Source organism: Dendropsophus ebraccatus, chromosome 3, assembly GCF_027789765.1.
Source record: "Dendropsophus ebraccatus isolate aDenEbr1 chromosome 3, aDenEbr1.pat, whole genome shotgun sequence".
Lineage (NCBI taxonomy): Eukaryota > Metazoa > Chordata > Amphibia > Anura > Hylidae > Dendropsophus > Dendropsophus ebraccatus.
The window spans coordinates 52,961,595-52,984,747 of NC_091456.1; the positions used below are offsets into that span (position 1 = coordinate 52,961,595).

General features: G+C 41.1%; 1 protein-coding gene across 3 annotated transcripts in view; it reads left to right on the top strand.

Annotated features, from left to right (window-relative positions):
* Nucleotides 1–23,153, top strand: part of GOLM1 (golgi membrane protein 1) — a 45,234-nt gene that overhangs the window by 20,824 nt on the left and 1,257 nt on the right. For all 3 annotated transcript variants that reach the window (XM_069961771.1, XM_069961772.1, XM_069961770.1), the window contains 8 exons: nt 8,959–9,108; nt 12,127–12,306; nt 13,039–13,072; nt 17,083–17,176; nt 19,708–19,858; nt 20,682–20,805; nt 21,040–21,294; nt 21,973–22,095. In XM_069961771.1, the coding sequence (XP_069817872.1) occupies nt 8,983–9,108; nt 12,127–12,306; nt 13,039–13,072; nt 17,083–17,176; nt 19,708–19,858; nt 20,682–20,805; nt 21,040–21,294; nt 21,973–22,095 (1,087 nt within the window). In that variant the 5' untranslated portion in view covers nt 8,959–8,982. The remainder of the gene's footprint in view (nt 1–8,958; nt 9,109–12,126; nt 12,307–13,038; nt 13,073–17,082; nt 17,177–19,707; nt 19,859–20,681; nt 20,806–21,039; nt 21,295–21,972; nt 22,096–23,153) is intronic.

Consider the following 23,153-nt stretch of genomic DNA (forward strand, 5'->3'; position numbering starts at 1 on the left):
ACATGTACCGGATCCGCAGTGGATTTCACGCTGCGAGTTTGCAGCGAAATCCGCTGCAGATCCTGTACTATAAAGCTGAATAGGTCCCATACACACAGCGGCCCCGAGCATACATTACCTGCTCGGTGCCGCAGCTGTGTGTGACACTCCCCTCGCTCCTCATCAGCCAATCAGTGCTGCCTTATTGGCTGATGGGGAACGAGGGGAGGCGGGAACGTCACACACAGCAGCTGCGCCTAGCAGGTTACGTATGCTCGGGGCCAGGGCTGTGGGCTGGCAGCCGGCCACTTTCTTTCAGAGACAACACAACTCTTGTTGCCAGTTCAGGTGCAGTTTGCAATTAAAGGGGTTATCCAGCGCTACAAAAACATGGCCACTTTCCCCCCTACTGTTGTCTCCAGTTCAGGTGCAGTTTGCAATTAAGCTCCATTTACTTCAATGGAACTGAGCATCAAAAACCCCACCCAAACTGGAGACGAGAGTGGGGCCGTCTCTGGAAGAAAGTGGCCATGTTTTTGTAGCGCTGGATAACCCCTTTAACCCCTTCCCGTCAGTAACATGTGTATATACACGTTCCCACTGCACATACCTCGTGCAGTAGGAATGTATATATAAGTTCCTGTACTGATGGCGTTACTGATGTGAGGGGGAGCGCTGCGTTTAAGGTACTTAGTGACAGATCAAACATCTGTCACTGAGTGATCAGGACCCCATGGCTGCGGGGGTCCCGATCGCATGTGCCTCCGTCCTTTCGGTTCGGCGATCTATGTCTAGAGCCTGCTCTCAGGCAGGATCTATACATAGATAGCTGATAATGGCATGGCATAGCATAGATCAGTATATGCAATCTAATGATTGCATCTTTTACAGTAAATGTGTAAAAAGTAGTAAAGTTTTATAAAAGTATAAAAAAAAACCCTTATAACCCCCCCCCCCCAATAAAAGTTTAAAAGACCCCCTTGCCCATTATAAAAAAATAAAAAAATAAACATATTACATATAGTAGCATGCGGAATTGTCCGATCTATAAAAATATAACATTATTGTTCCCGTATGTTAAGCAGTGTAAACGGAAAAAGAAAAGAAGCGCACCAGGATTGCTGATTTTATTAAATTATATAACACAAAAAAAAAAAAGCAATCAAAATTTTTCTGTTACACCAATATGATATTAATAAAAACTAGAGATCATTGCGCAAAAAAAATGACACCCCAACCAGCCCTGTAGGTGGAAAAATAAAAGCGCTATGGCTCTTAGAAGGCGGGGAGGAACATTGCATTAATTTGACCCAGACTTTTGTGCATCAAAGGGCTCTGTCTTATATATATTATTTTCCTCATCTTTGTATTAAAAATACTAAACTAATTTGGACCTGATTGGGAATTCTTTGCACTTTTTTCAAAAAATGATACAATAATAAGAAAAAAAATTGTTATACTTTTATTATTTTATTTATTTTATTCTTGTCCTTTTTTATTTTACTTATTTTTGTCAGTGGCTATGCAAATCTTGTAGATTGTCTATAAAGCATCAGGCCATCTAATAGGACTCTTAAGGTTTCCAGACAATTGGGATTTTTAAAGTAATTTTATTTAAAATGTTGTTGTTTTTTTTTTAATCTCTAATGTATCAGCAGCTGCAAGCAAATTAGGTGGATAGTCAGGTGGGTCTGGGTGGTTCCCTCCCATGCAATGTCCTTTGCCTTCTGAACACTGCACAGTCCTCCTTTAATATTAAGGGGGTTATCCAGCGCTACAAAAACATGGCCACTTTCCCCCTACTGTTGTCTCCAGTTTGGGTGGGTTTTGAAACTCAGTTCCATTGAAGTAAATGAAGCTTAATTGCAAACTGCACCTGAACTGGAGACAACAGTAGGGGGAAAAGTGGCCATGTTTTTGTAGCGCTGGATAACCCCTTTAATGTCTCTAGCAGTATCCAGAATGGACTATGGAGCAGGAGACCTTGGAGCATTCAGCTCAGATATCCCAGGACACTGCATGAGAAGGGACCACCCAGAGGGCACTTGATCATCCACCTAGGTGAGGTGTAGAGCAACTTATACCTATTTTGCAGTCGTGAGGTAACAATTACAGACAGAATTAATAAGACCTGTTGTCTGGGTATAGCTTTGAATTTTAGTTAAAAAAAAAAAATAAACATTCCGCATAAAATGTATTATTGGAGGAGAAGTGATGAGCCATGTCCATACTAATAAACATATTGACCAGGGAAACTAGCATTCAGTGTGTGCTATGTAGTGCACCTGATTAATCCTGCTAGGGAAGGAAGCGGCCAGGGTAATGTTACCAGATTCGCTGCCTCCACTCCTCGCTTCCCCTGCACTACAGAAAAATGTCACCTCCTCTAAAACGCAGATTGCTGGGAGCCATGCACCAGGGGTTTGGCAGCACCTGCTCTGCTGGAACATGAAGTTGCCCTGAAGTGTATAGATGTAATTGGTTTCTCCTAAATGGGTAGGGCTACACGGGGTGGATTCTGCTGTACAAATAAAAAGGCTTATTCCAATGTTTGTTTTTTATTCATATATTTCTGGGACCATAGCAAAAAAAGGAAATAAAAGGTATACTTGCCTACACTTCTGCAAATTTTTGAGCATAGGGCTACGTTCCCACCCAGTATTTTTGCACAGTATTTTGCAACCAAAACCAGGAGTGGATTGAAAACACAGGCTGTGTTCCCACACTGTTGAAATTGTGTGGATGGTCGTCATTTAATGGCAAATAATTGCCGTTATTTTAAAATAACGGACGTAGTGTGTGAACATAGCCTTTCTGTGTTTTCAATCCACTCCTGGTTTTGGTTGCAAAAATACTGTGTGGGAGCATAGCCTAGAAGTGGTTTCTGACACACAAACCCACGTCTACACCATTGATGAATTCCACAAGTCAGGGCTTTTTTCTTAATGAATTTTAACTTGCATTCCAGGGACTTAACATACAATAGATCTTGCCGCAAACTGCCAACCTGGCTTGTTTGTGTGACCTCCTGAGTTTCCATGTTGCATCCTGGCCTGACGACACAAAGCTATTTTCTGTTGGTTTATTCTAAGGACCATAAACATACACTCAGTACCCGGATGCATTTCCTTCACTGACTCGTATTATTGGGCCTTGTGTAAGACATTTCAGTTGTATTTGGCAAGCGACCCATTAGATTGTATTCACTGAAGGTGCCTGACTTTGTTGATGTATTGTTAGCAGGATTCCAGTAGCTCTACCCGAAGTACATTACTATAGCTAAAGTGGAGACAGAATCTTCTCCGATTAAAGTGAATAGTAGATCATTTCTTCATCTGTCATCAATTTTTCTTATGGGTTAAACAGGTGACTATTAAATTCTTGATTTTGAAAGGTATACTGGTCATTAGGGATGGCGCCTTCAGATGTGGGGGTTATATGAGGTTAGAAAAACATGGCTCTCTTTCTGGATGAAAACGGCCTCTCTCATCAATGGGCGCTTTCTTGTAGTGCAGTTTAGTCCTGCTCACTGTTGCACAACCCCCTTTTAACATTCTTGACTTGGTGAAACCAAGCTTAGTATAACATAGTATATCTGCCAGCATGAACATCAGTCAGCTAGGCAGTATATTACAGTATGGCTGTATGAGCTTTTTTTCCAATTTGGGAAAACAATCATCTCAAATTATAGAACTATCTTGTAGCAATTATTATGTTTCGCTTTTTTCCCCACTTTGTGGTATACAAAAGATCCAAAAGAGTTGCTGTTGACTAATCTCTTCTCCACAAGTTGGAGCTTTTCCTACCTCATGACTTGGCAGCTTACAACAAATTGATTGTTCTTTGAGAATGGCCTCCCAAGTAGTCTGGTAAATGTACATGGCTAGCTGCAGGTCACAATGCAGCTCATCCACACTCCTTAGGCTACGTTCACATTAGCGTTCGTTCTTCCGCCACCATTCCGTCATCCTTTTCTGTTTTAGAGAAAGCAAAACTGAAATTGTCGGATCTGTTATAATCCCCATAGGTTTCAATTATATTTTATTGTGCTCCGTTTGACCAAATAGTGCTCCGTTAGCATGCAATCCGTTCAAGTTCCGTTTTTCTGAACGGACAAAAAAATTGTGTTTGCTGTATTTATTTTTTTTTGCAATGCAATTCAAATGCAATCCGTGTTTTTTTTTTTATATTGATAGTCAATGGTGACTGATCGAAACGGAAGGTTAATCCGTTTGTGTCCGTTCAAGTTTCCGTCCCATTCCGTTTTCTAGTTGGAGCATGCGCAGAAGGGGAAAGAAGACAGGAAGTAAAAAGAAAACTCTGAAAAACGGAAACAAACTGAATTACAAACGGATGACAACAGAAGCTAAAATAAATGGATACACTAACATTTTTGGCTATCCGTTGACATCCGTTAGCAAATCCGTCATTAGCTATCCATTTACAAAAAATGATCGGATCCATCGGTTTCAAGTAAAAACGCTAGTGTGGCCAGGCCCTTGAAGCCAAAGCCAGGAATGGATTGCAAAAGAGGAGAAATCTCAGTCATTCCTTTATGAGCTGTTCACTGGTTATAGTCTGTTCTGGCTTTGGCTTCACAAATCTGTCAGATAAATCTGTCTGTGTAAACACACCATTACTTACAAATCATATCAATCACCTGCTGTGCAGCAATTACAGCTGTTTTTTATGTAGTCCCTTTGATTTCAGAGACTCATGGTGCATTTACACGGAAAGATTATCGGTTGAATTTTCACAATAACGATCGCATTTGAGCAGTAATTGGCTCTTGTTAACACAGCGAACGATCAAGCGACGAGCAAGAAATCGTTCATTGTGATCTTTTAACATGTTCTCAAATTGTAGTTGGTTATTCGCTAAAAATTCGCAGATCGCTTAATGTAAACAGTCTTTCAAATATTCACCCTATGTGTGAGATGGGCTTAAGCGATCTTAAAAACAATGGCAATAACGATTTTTCTAACGATTTATCTCTTTGTCTAAACGCTGATTGTTATAAAAACCAAATCGTTGCTTCAAAATCGTTAAACGATCAATTGGGCGAATTATCGTCTCGTGCAAACAGACCATCAAAAGTAATTGTTCAGTTAATTTCCAAGCAGTTTATTGTACAGTGTTACTGTACAATATTGTACCAGTATTTGATGAAACAGGAAAGAAAAGGTAGATTCCAAGGGTTGCATTTGCATTCAGTGACTATTAATTGGAACCTTTTATATGTTGGCTAAAGATGAAGGTGGCGAAGGCTGAAACAAAACAAATCAGAGCCATGGGAGAAACCTTAGGAGGGGCCATCAATAGTTTGGGAGATTGATGAATAGTAGAGTTGAACAAACTTATGGTCCTTTTACACTGAGCGATTATCGTTTAAATTTTACGCAATAACGATCACATTTGAGCGATAATCTGCTTGTATAAACACAGCTAATCATCAAGCGATGAGTGAGAAATCATTCATCTTGGTCTTTCAACATGTTCTCAAATCATCGCTGTTTGTTCGCTTATAATATAATGTTCGCCGATCGCTTTGTGTAAAGTCTTTAAAAGATTCATCCGAGTGTGAGAAATGGCCTTAAGCTATCTTAACCCTTAGACGACCCAGGGCGTATAGTTACGCCATGGAAGTCTGTCCCCAGATGACCTAGGGCGTAACTGTACGCCCTCGGTGTATCTCCCGCTATGAAGCGTGCTCCGGAGCGGAGCGCGCTTCATAGCTGGTGGGGGCTGATTGCAGCCGGGACCTCACCGGTAATGACACGCTGCAGCGATCGCGCTGCCGCGTGTCATTAACTCCTTAAACGCCGCGATCGCGGCGAGACCGCGGCGTTTAAGTGTAAGTGACAGGGGGAGTCCCCTGTCACTTACCGATCGGGACCCCCGCAGTGTGACTGCGGGGGTCCCGATCGGTAAAACGGACCGCCGGAGGTCTCTTACCTGCCTCCATGCCTCCGTAGGTGAAAAAATAAAACCGTTATAAGCATCACAATAGGCCCATTTTATTTATAATTAATTGCCAAAAAAAAGGATTTCATAAAAAAAAATATATAACATTAGAGAATCTGTGTAACCTGCATATGGTTGTGTTCGGGCTGACCTATAGAATAATTGTATCATGTCGCTGTTACCATATAGTGCATTACGTAGACACAGGAACCCCCCCAAAACGTTACCATATTGCATTCTTTTTTACGATTTCACCTATTTATATCTTCATAAATAATATATTTGGAATTCCATCATACATGTTATGGTAGAAGGAAAGACGCCATTACAAAGTACAACTATTCCTGTAAAAAACAAGCACTTACATGGCCTGTAGATAGAAAACTGAGAGTGCTAGAGCTCGTAGAAGGGGAGGAGGGAAAAATGAAAACACTAAGATCAAAATTTGCGCGGTCCACTGGGTCATTTTGGGCCTGGTCCTCAAAGGGTTAAAGCGATCGTAATAACAATTTTTTAAAATTTATCTCACTATCTAAATGCTGATTGGCATAAAAACCAAATCGTTCAATCAATTGAACAAATTATTGCTCTGTGTAAAAGGACTATTAGAGTGCGCTCGATTTCGTCCGAACCCGAGACCCATGGTGTATAGCATTTGATTAGCGGTGGCTGTTGAAGTTGGATGCAGCCCAAGGGAGTCCTGGAAAACATGGATACAGCCATAGGCTTGAAATATGCACAACTCTGTTGAAAAGAATGAAACCTCTATAGCTCTAAAATGCCCAGAAAAGCATAAGACATCTAAAGTGGATGATTGTAGAATTTTTTCCTTGGTGAAGAGACACCCTTTCATAATCTACTCACATCAGTACCACCCTCAAGGGCTACACGTAATATTGTCATAGTCTTCAATCAAGAGGCTCCTTCATGACTGTAAATGCAGCAGGTTTTTCTGGAGATGCAAACCACTGGTAACGCACAAAAACAGAAAGGCTAGATACATCTTTGGTAGAAAACGCTGACAAAAAGCTGTCCAGTTCTAGAACAGGGGGGGAATAAATGGAAAGATGTACGCAACTTCACTAGAATTTTGGTGCTGCATTCACCAGAAAGGCTTTACTTTAAAAATGTGTCCAGAAATCATTCAGACAGCTTGAAGTTGTACAGCATATAATCACTTTGTGGTTACTGTTGGTGTTTGCTAAGTGGAAAGGTTGTTTTAGTTTTAGTTTTTTTCCATATATTACTCTTCTATAGAATTTTTTTTTTTTTTTTCACCTTTACATGATGAATTATGTTGCTGTTTGGTGGATGTTGTTTGTCTCTGTAGTTTGGGAGTATGGGAATTTTGTGGTACTTGTAGTGCTGTATACCAATGTTTGTATCGAAGTAGTCATGTGACCTGGTACTGGTTAATTTGTTTGTAAACTCCTATATAATACAATTAATACTATATATGAGGTAGAAAAAAAAAACCTGTATTCCTGCAGGAGAGCAAAACACAATTAACTCACCGCAGTGACCAAAAAAGAGGTAGTAGATAATGTATATCACCCATTAATGCCTTACTGATTTGTATCATGTAGTGTACAGATGGTGTGATTTTAAGGCCTAATGGCCGATAATCGTCCCATGGAATAGAGGGCAACGATCAGCCGTCATCGTTTGTCAGCTGATCGTTGAGTCGCATGTTTTTCAAACAAGTTGAAAACAAGCGACTAATATAGCATCAATCTTCTGCCGTCACTCTGTTGAATAGGAGCGGCGCCAGCAGGCCACCACCATCCTCTATGGGCTGCCCCCCTCGCTGCTGCCGACCTCTCAGGTCATTCCCCCGCCACCCGTCGGCTGTATTGCAGATAAGGAGGAGCTGGTAAGAGGCGGGGGGGGGGGGGGTCTGCCAAGGTGATTGGATGAGCCTATCGGAGACAGCTGCTGCCGCACCTATTACACAGGGCGATGGCGGCGGATCTTTGCCAGGCTGATTGTTGCTGTTTCAGCCCGTTGAAAGACAACGATCAGCCAACATCGTGCATGTCTGCTGATCGTTGTCTTCTATTACACGAAACGATTATTGGCCGAATACGGATGATAATTGCTTTGTGTAATAGGGCCTTAAGACTTTTTTTTTTTTTTAATAACATGAATTTTGGTACACAAAAAGGAAACTGACAAATAGAATGGATTAAACAAGCTTTATTTTTGTGGCTAGCTAGTGCATGTCCTAACAGAACCTAGCAAACCTTTGTATTCTATTCCCCCTAGTACCCTTTGGGTAGATGTAATCAGGATAAACTTGTAGCAGAATGAGAACAGCATCTGTCCAACGTGCTGCGGGCAGTGTTATGGCATGGACATGTGTGGCTCCCAGTGGAAATGGGTCACTAATATTCATGATATGACTGTGGATAGATGTAGCAAATTCTGAAGTCCTGCCAGGTTGAGTACCTTTCATTTAGCATGTTTCACATCCAGGTGCTAAATGTGGCCAACATTTGTATTCTCTTCTATTGATGTCTGTTGAGATCTCAACTTGAGAAAGTCAGAGTGGTTCCTGATGTGTTTTAAAGGGTTACTCCAGCAGTGGAAAACTTCTTATATACTGCTGTCTTTCGGTAGAACATGAAGATGCTGTTCTTACCTCACCATGCTCCCCCGTGGTCCTCGGGGGGAGCATTAACTTACGCCCCTAGACCTTGTGCACACTTGTATGGAGGATTACATTGCTGCATTATCAGGATGGTGTGTCCAGTAAAGTTACAAAATTGCTGTGTTTTTAACCTTAAAAAGAAAAAAAAGTTTGCATTCTTCTCAGAAAGTTCCTGGAAATTATATGTAAAATTGCTGAAAGCTGTTGTCATCACTGTGTGAATAATACGTCTCGGCTCCTTTAGTTACATTCTGACAAGACGCACAGCCAGTTCTGGTGATATGTTTTTTTTGTCCTTTTAAGTGTTTATGTATAACAGATATAGATAGATCGTGGCTGATACAGTGTTTTCAATGTATCTGCAGGTTTGAGCAGCTGAACTTCATATTATGGGATTGGGGAGTGGCCGCAGGGCAATGAAGTCTCCACCACTTCTTATAGCTGTGCTTCTAGCATGTGTGTTTGTCCTGGGAATAAACTACTGGATTACAAGCACTCGATGTGTGGAGTTACAGGTAAGATATCTTTCTTCTGTCTTGTGCTTCACAGTGACTTTTATTTTCCTACAGCGCAGCAGATGCGTACTTCATGCATATAAACCATAACCTATCCTGTTTTTGTAAAGTCAATCAGTTATGCTGCCAGCAGATGATGTGGCATCTGTGCTCTGCAGTAATATGCATTTTCTATTCTCTCCACTTAACCACAAGGCCTGCAGTGGCCTTCAAAGGACTTTTTTGTTCATGTGTAGGAATATAAATCTTTTTGTAATTGAGAGCATAGGTCTGACTTAAAGGGGTACTCTGGATAAGAAAAATCTTTTTCAAATCAACCGGTGTAAGAAAGTTATACAGATTTGTAAACTGTATTAAAAAATCTGAAGCCTTTAAGTACTTATCAGCTGCTGTGTGTCCTGCAGGAAGTGGTGTATTCTTTCCAGTCTGACAGTGCCCTCTGCTGCCACCTCAGCTGTTCAGCAACAGAGACAGAATCAGTTGGCCCTTTTACCCATGTAGCGGGGGTGGAGGGGCAGGGGTATTTCCTTCAATAGGAGCAGAGGCTGCAGTATCCTGGGGCCGCAGCAACACAAGGAACAGACAACTTATTTCAACTCTGTTCTCAGTGTAATACGGGCCTGCTGGGGGTCATCATGCTGAACTATTGATAGCCTGCCATAGAGTATTTAGACTGGATTCACACCTGTGTTGGAGAGTCTGGTGCCTCTACTGCAGCTTCTGGTCAAAATAATAAATAAAAAATAAAACATGCTCTAATCTGCAGCCCAAAATTCTTAGGGTCCACGGGCCGATGGGGGCCTGATCAATAATGTAAATGAGCGCCGATTTTGCTACTGGGCCTATTCCACGGCCCGATAATCGTTTAGCAAGGGCTACAGGGACATCGTTATGGATGTCCTTGCAGCCCTTGTTTAAACAGTATACATTACCTAACTATGCTGTAGGGCTTCTCCTGCGCTCCTTCTCCCAGTCCTGTGTGCAGCAGCAGCTTCGGAGCTGCCAGACCGCTCAGTCAATCGCTGGCTGCTGCGGACCCGGACAGTGATTGACTGAGCGGTCTGTCAACTCAGAGAGGCCGCTCCGAAGCTGCTGCTGTGCGCACGATTGGAAGAAGGAGCGCAGGAGAAGCCCTGCAGCATGGCTAGGTAAAGTATGCTGTTTGTGGAATCATCGGTCGCCCGCCGCGCACCGCTGTTCCACGCAGCGAAGCGCAGTGGGTGCCCGATGATTTTAGGTTTGCACCTAAATAAACTATCAGCCGATGACACGATCATCGGCTGATCGTTGTCTCTATTCCACGGAGCGATTATCACATAACTTCCCTCTAACCTAGTGTCATGTTGGTAAAGCGCTGGGGACACGGTGAATGAAAATAACTTTTTTCTTATCCTGAGCACAGTTTCTATTAACTAGTCAGTTTAATTGTCCTGTAAACCTGGAGGTTTGGTGCCCTGGGGGTGGGACTACAGCTCTCCAGTGTAGCCATCCGCTTGCTTCCACCTTATGAATATCCATCTGGTGCTGTGCAGTGATGAGCGCCACCTCAATATTCATAATGAGGCAACAGGTGGGGCAGATGGTTGCACTGGGGGTGAAAATCCCTCATTTACATGGTGTAAATTGTGTGTTGTAAGGCTGCATTTACAGGTATGTAGATTTTGTGGACCTACGGACTGTGAATGTATGCAATGAAATGTTTCTCCGTCCCGGCGTGAAGTATCAATATCATACCGCCAGCTGGAAAACTCTTTAAAGCGCTGCTGTACTGTAGTGATAGTCGCGGGGCTCTGTCACTACAGTGTCTCGGCGCTTCAGAGAGTTTTAGGGTATAAGTGTTAGGGTATAAACCCACACACCGTATACGCAGCAAATACGCAGCAGATGTGATGGTGAAGATTTGATGCTGTGTTCAGTTATTTAGATCTAATCTGCTGCGTATTTGCTGCGTATCGCAGTAGTAAATACGCTGCATATACGGTGTGTGGGTTTATACCCTTAGTTTGCAAGTGTTGATTATTGGTTCTTTGGTTGATTCTCATAAGCGAGCCTCCTCTATACTGTCAGCTAATGGATGTTTCTCTTGCTTAGGCTAGGTTCACACTGCGTTTTCAGCATCCGTTTAACGGATTCATTTTTTGCAAAAAACGGATGCATTTGTGTGCATCGGTTTTTCTATTGACTTCCATTATAAAAAAAAAAACTGATCAAAACGGATGCGTTTTTTTTTTTTACGCACAATAAAGTACTGTTGACACTACTTTTTTGGCCGTTAAAAAAAAAAAAAAAACGGATCCGTTTTGATCGTTTTTTTTTATAATGGAAGTCAATAGAAAAACCGCTAGGTTCACACTGCGTTTTTGTAATCTGTTTTTTTTCATCCATTTTTGCAAAAAAAAGGATGCATTTGTGTGCATTCGTTTTTCCATTGTAAAAAAAAAAAACGGATCAAAACGGATCCGTTTTTTTTTTTTTTTTTTCTTAACTGACACAAAAGTAGTGTCAGCTACGTTTTTGTGTCCGTCAAAAAAAACGGATCCGTTTTGATCCCTTTCTTTTTACAATGAAAGTCAATGGAAAAACGGATCAAAATGGATGCACACAAATGCATCCGTTTTTATTTGGAAAAAAACGGATGAATAAAACGGATTGCAAAAACGCATTGTGAACCCAGCATTACTTTGCTTATGTAAAACAAATAATTAGATGGTTATTTTTTGTTGTCTATTTGCCAAATTTGTTATAATACTTACCGGTTCTGTATTGTATCTGTTTTTTGTTACACTTATGCCCAAAATTATTGATGAAAAAGACTATGTGAGCAGAACGGATCCTTTTACCAGCATGGATAGCATGCTATTGATATACATTCCTGCACAGTATTATAACCTTATTAAAAGCTTTCTATCTGTACTTCTGTACTATCTGTACGTTTTTTTTTAAATATTATATACCTTTTTATATACATATTTTACCTTTTCCGTCCTGTGCTAATCATGGCCTGTTATGTAATCTTAGAGCCGTGTGATGGAGTTGGAGGGCAGGATTCGCCGGGCAGCAGCGGAGAGAGGGGCAGTTGAGATGAAAAAGAATGAATTTGAAGATATGCTGGCGAAGCAGAAAAATCAAATAGAAACTATCCAGACCTTGCACAGCTCCCAGATGCAGAATGCTCAGCAGTCATGTAAAAGTGAGAAGGTAAGATTTCCTTAGCAACATTCTTTCCCCATTTCCACTTGCATTGGTTGACTTGTACAGAGTATCGCAGTGGATTTCGCTGCGGAACCCGCGGTGGGAAATCTGCTCTGAATTCTGTAAATGTGAACGTACCCTAAAGGGGTATTCCCATCTCAACTAATGCAGGTAAACTTGTAGGGCTTGTCAAGTTAAATACTTCTGTAAAAAGAAAAACAAAACAATCATTTAGCAAACTTCTTTACCCACCTTTCTGACCACTTGTATCTAGCGTGTTTAAAACCTCTTTGCTGCTGCTTTATTCTAATGTGGATTTTCCATAGACCTAAATCAAATGCTTTGGTAAATTGCGAAGTCCACCAGAAACATGCATTGGCCAAGCATACATGTTTATTTCCAAAGGGACCAAGGGTAAGCGATTGCACAGACACATCTAGTGCCATGCATCTCCTGTAAATATATTATAATGCAACCTGTCCAATCCATATAATGGCAGGATGCCACAGACTTGAGATTATCAGTGAATCCTACCGGCAAAAATCCTGCTGAAAAAGGATATCTAAAGAGCTGATCATTATGCTTAAAGCTAGTTGGAAAGTAGAATACAATACAACACGGACAGGGATTGGTGACATCATAGTATATATCTACCAGCACATGATATGGTTCTCCTGGCTCTGTGTAAATAACTTTTTTTTTTCTTTTGTGTTAACATTTTTATATTTTGTTTCACAGGAGACCCTACAGAACAATGTACAAATTCTTCAAGGTATATACTCTATTGTCTTGCATGGTTTGTACGGCTATACAGTTCAGTCAAGTGGTGTTGGGGCCCAGTAGCCCAATTAAGGAAACTACAAGGCTTAAACAGTCTGTGTTGTGCAATCCTACACATCAACCATTTATTAGTTTGTTAGAAGCTCTAGATTAAAAAGTAACAGATGAGAAGATACTTTGAAGGCAGTGTGTGTGTCTTATTCCAAGCCAGGCTCCACATTCATGAACTTTGAAGTTGTCCTGCAATTAAATATTTACTCACACAAAACAGATCATGTTTTCATCCTGTATCTAGATATTGCTGTTAAACAGTGAAAAAACACTAGCTGGTACCATAACAAATATGTAACAACAATATCAAGACCTAAGGCCCTATTACACAAAAAGGATTATCGGGCGTATTTGGACGATAATCGTCTTGTGTAATAGAAGACAATGATCAGTTGACATGAACAATGTCGGCTGATCGTTGTCTTTGGTCTATTGCCATCACTCCTATGGGCTGCCCAGACAATCTAACGATCCCCTGGACGGGTCCCCCCCTGTAATTACCCACGATGTGCCAGCGCGTGCAATAGCGCCAACAGCGATCGGGGAATGAAGAGCAAGCGAGTGTTGACAGTGCTAGTTTGCTCCTCTTCATCGCCCCATGTAATAGGGGTTTTAGGAACAAAGGCCCAGATTTACACATACAATGTACTGTATATATATTTGGAATACCATCTTTTTGGTGTAAGACTGTAATATTTAAAAAAAAAAAGCATTAAACCATAGAACATCAAACACATGAAAGAAATAAAAAAAAATTATCATCTCCAATTTTAAATAGAAGGCCCATTGAGTCCTGCACAAAAAGAAACAAATAAAAACACCATTTAGAATACAGCATTCCAAAAAATACCCCAGTACGGCAGGGTTTAATCTTTCTCAGAAGTAAACTGTTTTGATTACCAGTAACTTTACCAGTAACCAGCTTAGATTTTGTCAGACAAGCTGATAAATCTGGGCCATTTTCTTCTAAATCATTCCAACTAAAAACGTTTAGTCCTGTATGTCCTGCAGGAAGTGGTGTATTCTTCCCAGTCTGACACAATGCTCTCTGCTGCCACCTCTGTCAGTGTCAGGAATTGTCCAGAGCAGCAGCTAATCCCCATAAAAAACCTCTCCTGCTCTCCAGATTTGAAAGAATACACCACTTTCTGTAGAACATACAGCAACTGATAAGTACTGGAAGACTTGGGATTTTTAAATAGAAGTAAATTACAAATCTCTGGCACTTTTTGGCACCAGCCAAAGGAGAAGTACGGTGAAACTTTTTATTAAAGTGTTGTATTGACCCCCAAAAGTTATACAAATCCCCAATATACACTTATTACGGGAAATGCACATAAAGTGCTTCTTTTCCTGCTCTTACTACTGCATCAAGGCTTCACTTCCTGGATAACATGGTGATGTCACCAGGGCTGTGGAGTCGTTACTAGTTTTGGCTGGAGTCTGGGAAAAAATGTACCGACTCCAACTCAAGCTTTAAAAACAATTAAAAATTGAGTTTTGATATGAATTTTTTTAAGTTTTGCTAATCAATATGTATTATGAGCAACATTCTAATAGGACACTGGCCCTATTATATAAGGGTGGTCAGGGAGAAGTGGTCAGCCACTGGCAGTTTGTTTCTGAGCTGGAAGAGTCCATTGTGTGTGTGGGGGGGGAGGGGAGGAGATCTGTACTGTTCTCTTCCTGGATGCTGGATGACTGTATATGAGCAGCAGTGTAATATGAAGATATCCTGTGTAATATAGAGGAGTGTTCTATGGCTGCAGAGGTGTGTGTGTGTGTGTGTGTGTGTGTGTGTGTGTGTGTGTGTGCGCTATGGCTGCAGCTGTGTGTGCGCTATGGCTGCAGCAGGCTGTTTGTGTATGCTATGGCTGCAGCTGTGTGTGTGTGCGCGTTATGGCTGCAGCAGGCTGTGTGTGTGTTATGGCTGCAGCAGGTTGTGTGTGTGTGTGTGTGCGCTATGGCTGCAGCGGGTTGTGTATGTGTGTGCTATGGCTGCAGCAGGCTGTGTGTATGCTATGGCTGCAGCAGGCTGTGTGTATGCTATGGCTGCAGCAGGCTGTGCGTGTATGTACAGCACTATGGCTGCAGCAGGCTGTGTGTGTGTGTGTGTTATGGCTGCAGCAGGCTGTGTGTGTATGCTATGGCTGCAGCAGGCTGTGTGTGTGTGTGTGTGTGTGTGTGTGTGTGCGCTATGGCGTGCCCCCACACCCACAGTGACCCCTCTATATCACTATGTGTGACCCCCTCTATATCACTATGTCTGACATCTATATTACAGGTATCTGGCATTTTTAGCAGTGTTTCTGTGTGTATGGTGAATATTTAGTTAGAAACATAGTAGATTGTCAGCAGGAAAAGACCACCTGCTCCATCTAGTCTAGTTGTGAGTAGTTCAGGACATGAAGGCTGGAGACTGGCTGCATCCACTGCACACACAGGAGAATCTTCTTTATATCTTTCCTTATTCCCTCAGAAGTCGCCCCAGGATAATGTAGGACATTAGGGAGAAGCTGCTGAGCCAGTGTGATAAATAACTCCCCTGGTATATGACTGGCCATTTATGAAGGAGCAGGAGTCAGTCGGTCCTGATAAAATTCAGGAGTCTGAGTTGGAGTCGGAGCTGCGGCTTACCGACTCCACATCCCTGGATGTCACGACCAGACTCCCAGAGCTGTGCGGGCTGTGGCTGCTAGAGAGGATGATGGCAGAGGGACACTGAGGGACACAGGGCACTGGAGGGACACTGAGCATCCCTCTGCCATCCTCCTCTCCAGCAGCCACAGCCCGCACAGCTCTGGGAGTTGGGTCGTGACATCACCATGTGATCCAGGAAGTGAAGCCTTGATGCAGTAGTAAGTGCAGGGAGAAAAGCACTTTATAAGCATTACAATACAATACTTTAATAAAATTTCACCGGACTTCTCCTATAATTTGAAAGAAAAATGTTTGGTGAACCACCTCTTCAAACCCAAATTAAGGCGTGGTTTTAAAAAGGGTGTAACTTTATTACTTGCCTACAGTAATACATTAACCCCATCTTACATCACTTTGGGGGGAAGGGTGCCTTTCTTGCATCCTGATGTACATATGTGACTAATTTGTGCCTGTGTGATCACCCACTGTAGGTCAACTGTTATTGACTATTCCACTCAAACACTAATAGCCGGTATTGGAGAAAACACAGATCCTGACTGTTTAACCCCTTAAGCACTAAATATCAGCGGTGTTTTGGACAAAGGGAGGAGAATCTTTGTTTTGTGTCTGTTAGCCCTGGCAACAGGATCACTAGAGCCAACTGGGTAACCATTACAGACCCATATTGGATAAAGGCCCCCAGCGTTGTATTGTCAGTGTTAGTTCATATCTCAAGTATGTCTTTGGATGACTATGCATTTCACATACACATGCAGTAATATACACTCATATAAACATATGGCAGATAATACAAATAAAGTTAAAGTCCCCTAAGGGAAGTAAAAAAAAAAAACATCAGCCACACTTGTCTGTCTATACAATAAATTAATACCCTCTGTTTATGATAACAGTGAATATTGTAAATTCATAATTATAAAAATTCCTCCACCTTGTGTTTGCTTAAATAGTATTTCTTAAAATGTCTTGTCACTAAAGAAACAACAAAAATAAAACCAAGGCCTCAGAAAGCTATCTAATGAAAAAATTAAACTAAGGCTCTCAGAACAAGAGGAAGCCTCTTCTGGAATTTCTGTTCTTCTAAATACTTGTATTACTTATAATTCAATGATATATGTTCACAACCTTGGAATTCTGGGTAAATACAACATATAAACCGATCAGGCAGAACATTGAAAATGGCAAAGAAACTACTGTACTGTTTCTTTTCATCTAGAGTCTGTTTCCTGTTAATGCAGCCTTACTGGGATATAGCTGTAAATATAACTTTTTTTTTTTTTATTCCTTTTTCAGCTGAAATAGCTGATAATCAGAAAAAACTTGAAGACTTTCAGCTGGAGTTTAATGAAATGCGAGACAGCCAGGCTAAGAAGTTGTCTTTCGAGTTGTAAGTAATCCGGTTTTCTATTGGGAACAGTGGTAGCTCTCAGATGTTGTACAAATTTGCTTTCTTCCTGCTTCAGAGGAGCTATCGCTTTATTAACATCTTTTCACCACTACCCACATTATATTATTATTATTAGCTAATAAGTCAATGTCCAATCGTAAAAGGCATATCCATCAAAGCAGGCACACCCATCTGTAGAAAGTGCTGAGTTCTCTTTGTCAGTACAGAGTTGGGTAATGGTTGGCTGGATAAGATGAGGTGAAACTTATTCAAATTTGCCCCAGACCACCCCCACCCCCCCTCAAAAAAAAAAAACCAAAACAATCTGTTATAGCCATTTAAATTTTTTTAGGCCGGGTTCACACGGCGTATGAAACCGGACGTTCGCAAAACAGCCGCTGTCAGTAAAGTTCATCCTGGCTGGTACTGCAGTACTGGCCAGATGAACTTCATTTCTTTTGATTTGGATTGCAGGCATGTTCGGGTGTGCCCACATTCCAAATCACCATAGCAGACAATGTAAAGTGCGGACGGAGCCATACTTTACATTATCTGCACTGTCAGGGTACTGTTATACGGGCCGATGGGGGCTTGATAACAGTAGGTAAGCGCCGATCTGCTAGATCTGCGCTCGTTTACTGTGCCTATTACACGGCCCGATAATCGTTTAACAAGGGCTGCATGGACATCGTTACTGATGTCCTTGCAGCCCTTGCTTAACTGGCATACATTACCTATCCCGGGTCCAGGGCTTCTCTTGGGGTCCGCTTCTCCCCGGGTCTCGCGCGCTGCAGCTTCAGAGTGGCCTGTCTTAGCTGACAGGCCGCTCAGCCGATCACTGGTGCGGCGGTGAATAGCGGATGCACGAAACTGACATGTCGCTTGGAATCCCGGCCGGAACATATACAGTGTGTGTACATTCCGGCCGGAATTTCAGAGTAATTAATGTGATCCACAATTTCATTAAATAACAGTCGTGGTTGCAAAACTGCAACTACGGCCGTTTAATGAGATTAGACACTGTGTGAACTTGGCCTTAAGCTTTTCTTAGAAATCCTAAAACAAGGTGAAAGGGAGTAGGGCCCCCATGCTTCTTAACTATATATGAACGTCTGTGGTAGTCATCTCTTGACTAAAGGTGGAATGTTCAGCTACAAAGGGACACACATCTATACTGCTCTCTGAGGAGTCTGGTCTCTCTCCATTTCTTTAACAGTTCTGTTTGTGTCCCCCCCCCCCCTTTCCTTTGGCTGTTTAACATTAAAATATTAATATTTTTGACTGATATCTGACCTATCCTAAAGATCAGCTGATTGAAGATCACTGCACTTGAGTGAGGAGGTCTTAATCACTTACAGGACACAAGTCAGTACATTTTAGTAGCAGCTGTACCTGGTATTGCAGTTCATCTCATTGGAGTAAATAGGAGTTGTAATACCAGGTACAGCTGCTACCAAATGTACTGAGATGTGCCCGGTAAGTTATGAAGAGGACACAGTGCTCATAGGAATTACTGTTTTTTTCAAAATTTGCAATAGTATCACCTGTGTTAGCAAGAGCAATATTAATATTTTATATATACAGTGGTACCTTGGTTTAAGAGCGCTTTGCAAGAAGAGCTCACAGTTTTTTCAACTTGTAACTTGGTTTAAGAGCATTGCTTTGGTTAAAGAGCTCCCTGTACTGGGTGGGGGAGGGGCATGGTCTGCATAGTGAGGTATACAGGACTGTGGATGTTATCTCTTCATAGCTGTAACCACTCTCTACCCCAGACAGAGTGCTGCAGTTATGTGCCTACATCTGCCCTGCTCATTCCTCCCTGCAATCTCTGTCAGCCCTTCTGTTTCCCATCCTCCTTCATTCCTATATGCCTGCACTTACACTCAGCTATACACACTGATGCTATACTGTGCCTGCACTCACACTCAGCTATAGACACTGCTGCTATAATCTGCCTGCACTTACTCAGCCATTCACACTGCTGTATAGAAAAGTTTCTGTCACTGTCCTCCTGCACAGCTCTGTGATTCTCACTTCATGATTGTTCCATGTGAAAACACCACCCTCCACCATTGTGGTCATGTGACCACACAGACCTCTGACAGCAGCCCTGCCTCTCTATTCTAGCCTGTTGTACTATACTACTGCATTATAGAGATCTGCAGTTCCATCCTGTATGTACAAACTACTTCTGTGTTTTAATACATATGCTCTTACTATACATTATACTCCATAGGCTGCTTGCCATACTATACAGTGACTTATAATATGACTTATCCAGCTTTCTAAATGTTTGTTTCATTTGTTTAACCTGTTCAGAATTTTTTAAAAAAGGTCATTTTTGGGGTGTGGAACCAATTATCTGCATTTTAATGATTCTTTATGGGAAAATTTGCTTTGATTTTAAGAGTGATTTGGATTACAAGTGCAGTCCCAGAACGAGTTATGCTCGTAATCCAAGGCACCACTGTACATTTTTCCTTATAACTGCAGTATCTTTACTTCCTTATTATTGACATTGTTATTTCAAGGGCACAGTGCAGCAACAAGATAGCAGAGGTGAAGGAGCAGTGTGAAGAGAGCATCCGTAGGTTGACTGCAAAAGATGGGAATACTGCAATTGAGGAAGACGGAAATGAAACAATTCTAACCAAGTTTAAGAAGATAAAGGTGGAATTTTCTGTGAGTGATTTTTTCAGAACCTCCATATCATATAAACCCATATAGATTTATTGGGGGAAGATTTATCCAACTGGTGTAAAGTGAAACTGGCTCAGTTGCCCCTAGCAACCAATCAGATTCCAGTTTACATTCCTTACAGACTCTTTGGAAAATGAAAGGTGGAATCTGATTGGTTACTAGGGGCAACTGAGTCAGATTCACTTTACACCATGTTTGATCATTCTCCCCCATAGTTCCCTTTTTCTGGACCCTTTTTCTGGACACTTTGTCCACATTTGTTTGATAGGTATTTATTGAAGGTGTATGTTAATTGCCAACTCAGCCAATCGGTGTCTATATTGATACCTCGACTTCAACCACTGATTGGGCAATCTCACATCCTATTTTGGCTTTAAGGATGTGCCAAAAATATTATTATTTTTTTCATTATTATTATTGAAGAAAAAAGCAGTTTTTATGATCACCATTTGGTATAAATGACCAATATAAAAACCCACACAAAGAAATGTCATTGCCAAGAGACCTGTCATTTTTACTTTTCCATCCACATATTTTTATGAGGAGCCAAAGTAACACTACAGTTTCAGTTCCTTTCTTTGGGAGGATTGGTGAAACATAAAGAAGTAGTATGTATTTATTTTTATCTGTTCATGAACCTACCATGATGTACTAAGACATCACAGAGGTTAAAAGTGATCTGTAGGAAGCCTTTACATAACCACCCTTGACTCCTAAGTGCATATTTAAGTAGGACCACAGTTGGCAGTTCATGTGTATCATTACTTTTAGTTGTGCTTACAATGTAATGTTTGTTTCCATCTAGCCTGTGACATCAAAACAAGAAATTACCCAAAAAGCTATTGATGTCAAAGAACAGAAAAGCAAGGTTCTTGTCCCAACTGTAGAGAGCTCCAAAAAGGAGGGTACTCCTCTGCCATTAAATAAAGGTATTCTCTTATTGGGAAAACAATTGGACAATATGTTTCTTTGTATCACTGTGTATACCTCTGTTTGCTGAGGTACATTAACATTGCTATTGTTTTTTGTTTTTTTTGTTTATTATCTCACTGTTCTTGTTGATGACAGAAGAGTGTTGCCACCTTTTAATGCAGTTATTACAATCAAGAACCGTTTGTGTTTCTTGTAAAGTGATGGTATGGCATATTATACTTATTTCCCAGAACAAACTAAGAAACTTAATGTTGCTGTGGATGAAAAGAAACCCAGCCCATCACCACAACCAAAAAAACACCTGGCGAAGGATGAGAAAGAGGAGGAGCCCCCCAGCGACGTGAATCCCAACCTTCCAAATGCAGATGAGGATGACGATGAGCCCAAGTTAGAAGATGCTGAAGATCCTAATAAAGAAGCTGAAAATTATGAGGTTGAAAGAGAAAACCTAATAAATTTGGATGGTCAAGCAGAAGATGAAAAAGGTTAGTATTGTAGAACAATAACAAACTGAGCCAGGCTTTTCTCTCCTGTTGGTTAATGTGAACAACTAGTGAACTTTTCATAGAAGTTACTTCACCATTCACTGCCCAGGTATGGCCCTATTAGATGGGGCAATTATTGGTCGAACAGGCCGATATTGCTATGTGTGACTGTTATCGCTTTGTTTTAGCAAGTTAAAAAAGCCTTTTTCATTGGCTGCACATCTTCCTATGTAATAGGTGATGTATGGCTGAGGAATTATGGAAATAAAGGGCTGCAAAAAAGATACAGCAATCTGTATCTTTAACCCCTTGGTGACTTCTGACGTACACGTTGGACTACTACATGCTCAGGGATTTTAAAGGGATTCCCTGGCTATGTAAAACAATAGCTTTATGGTTGCAAGTATGAAAATCCTTACCTCTCTACAGTCCCCCTCTAGCTCAGCCATTATGATATATTATAATATATTTATTTATTTATTTATTTTGCATCTTCAATAGGATAATTTTGTGCTCTTTCACCTACACCCTTAAAGCTTAATAACCAGCTTACAGTGGACTTTGGTTTCTATATTGCAAAGCAGGAATTACTCTAAACTGACCTTTGTCCCTTTCAACAAAGAAAAATAAAAACAATGTATAGAAAATGTAAACCTATTTTCCTTTGCCTTTTTTAAGTCACAAAGATAACCAAACAGGCCAAAGAAAAATTAAATGATTACAATGGAGATGAAGCAAATGAGGCTGAATCTGAAACAGAAAAACAAGAGGAACTTGGAGCTGATGATAAAAGGCCTAAAGGTAGGCATATGTCTTGTAGCCTTCTGGACTGGACTCCTGATATGTGACTGAAAACACTGTATTCTACTTGGGATATGAAAACTAGATATGTTTTTATCATTAGCAGATCACTAGCAAAGATCAATAATTTTTGCTAGGCAAAATTAATTTAGATTAGAATGTACAGTTTTAACATTGTAACTAATACCTGATCAGAAAGAACAGTAATATTGAGAACCTGTCATCAATTTCATGCTTTCATCCTTTTTTTTTTTTTTTCTTTGCATATTTTTATTTCCCAGAAAGCAATGCACCTAGGATTTCACTGTGTTGAGCGCTTTGGACAGCAGCTGACAGTGTTATCTTTTGGCTGGTCTCCCTGAGATCAGTGATCTGTTTTCTGAATGACTGTACCTGGTATTGCTCCCACCTAGCAAGGATCCTGCTCCACCCTGATGAGGAGCAACACCCCAAAACAGCTGTCTGTGGATGGATACCTGGCCTTAGTTTTTCCCTTGTCATTACATTTGGTGGTTTCCCTACAGGAGCCATCCCCTGGCTGGGTCCTTCCCGGAGGGATGTCTGGCTAGTCCTGTGTTTCGAGACTCCTAAATGAGGCTCCACTGACTTTTTTTTTTTGCATATCAATTTTATGCTGCCAAAACCACAAATTATTTGAAGCCTTAAAGGGGTTATCCAGCGCTACAAAAACATGGCCACTTTTCCCCCTACTGTTGTCTCCAGTTCAGGTGCGGTTTGCAATTTAAGCTCTATTTACTTCAATGGAACTGAGTTTCAAAACCCCACCCAAACTGGAGACAACAGTAGGGGCAAAGTGGCCATGTTTTTGTAGCGCTGGATAACCCCTTTAATTGATGGATCTCTTCCTGTTTTTATGTAGGGAGATGTGTCAATCAAAGTTGGCGGAGCAGGCAAAAGGTTTGAGGACTGCACTGATGACTCTGGCAACATGAAAGTGATGACAGATTCCCAAAAGCAGCACAAATTGCTTAAAATATGAGTAAAATTTTACGGGCTTCTATTTTTCTTTCTATATCATAAATATAAGAGAATTGAGC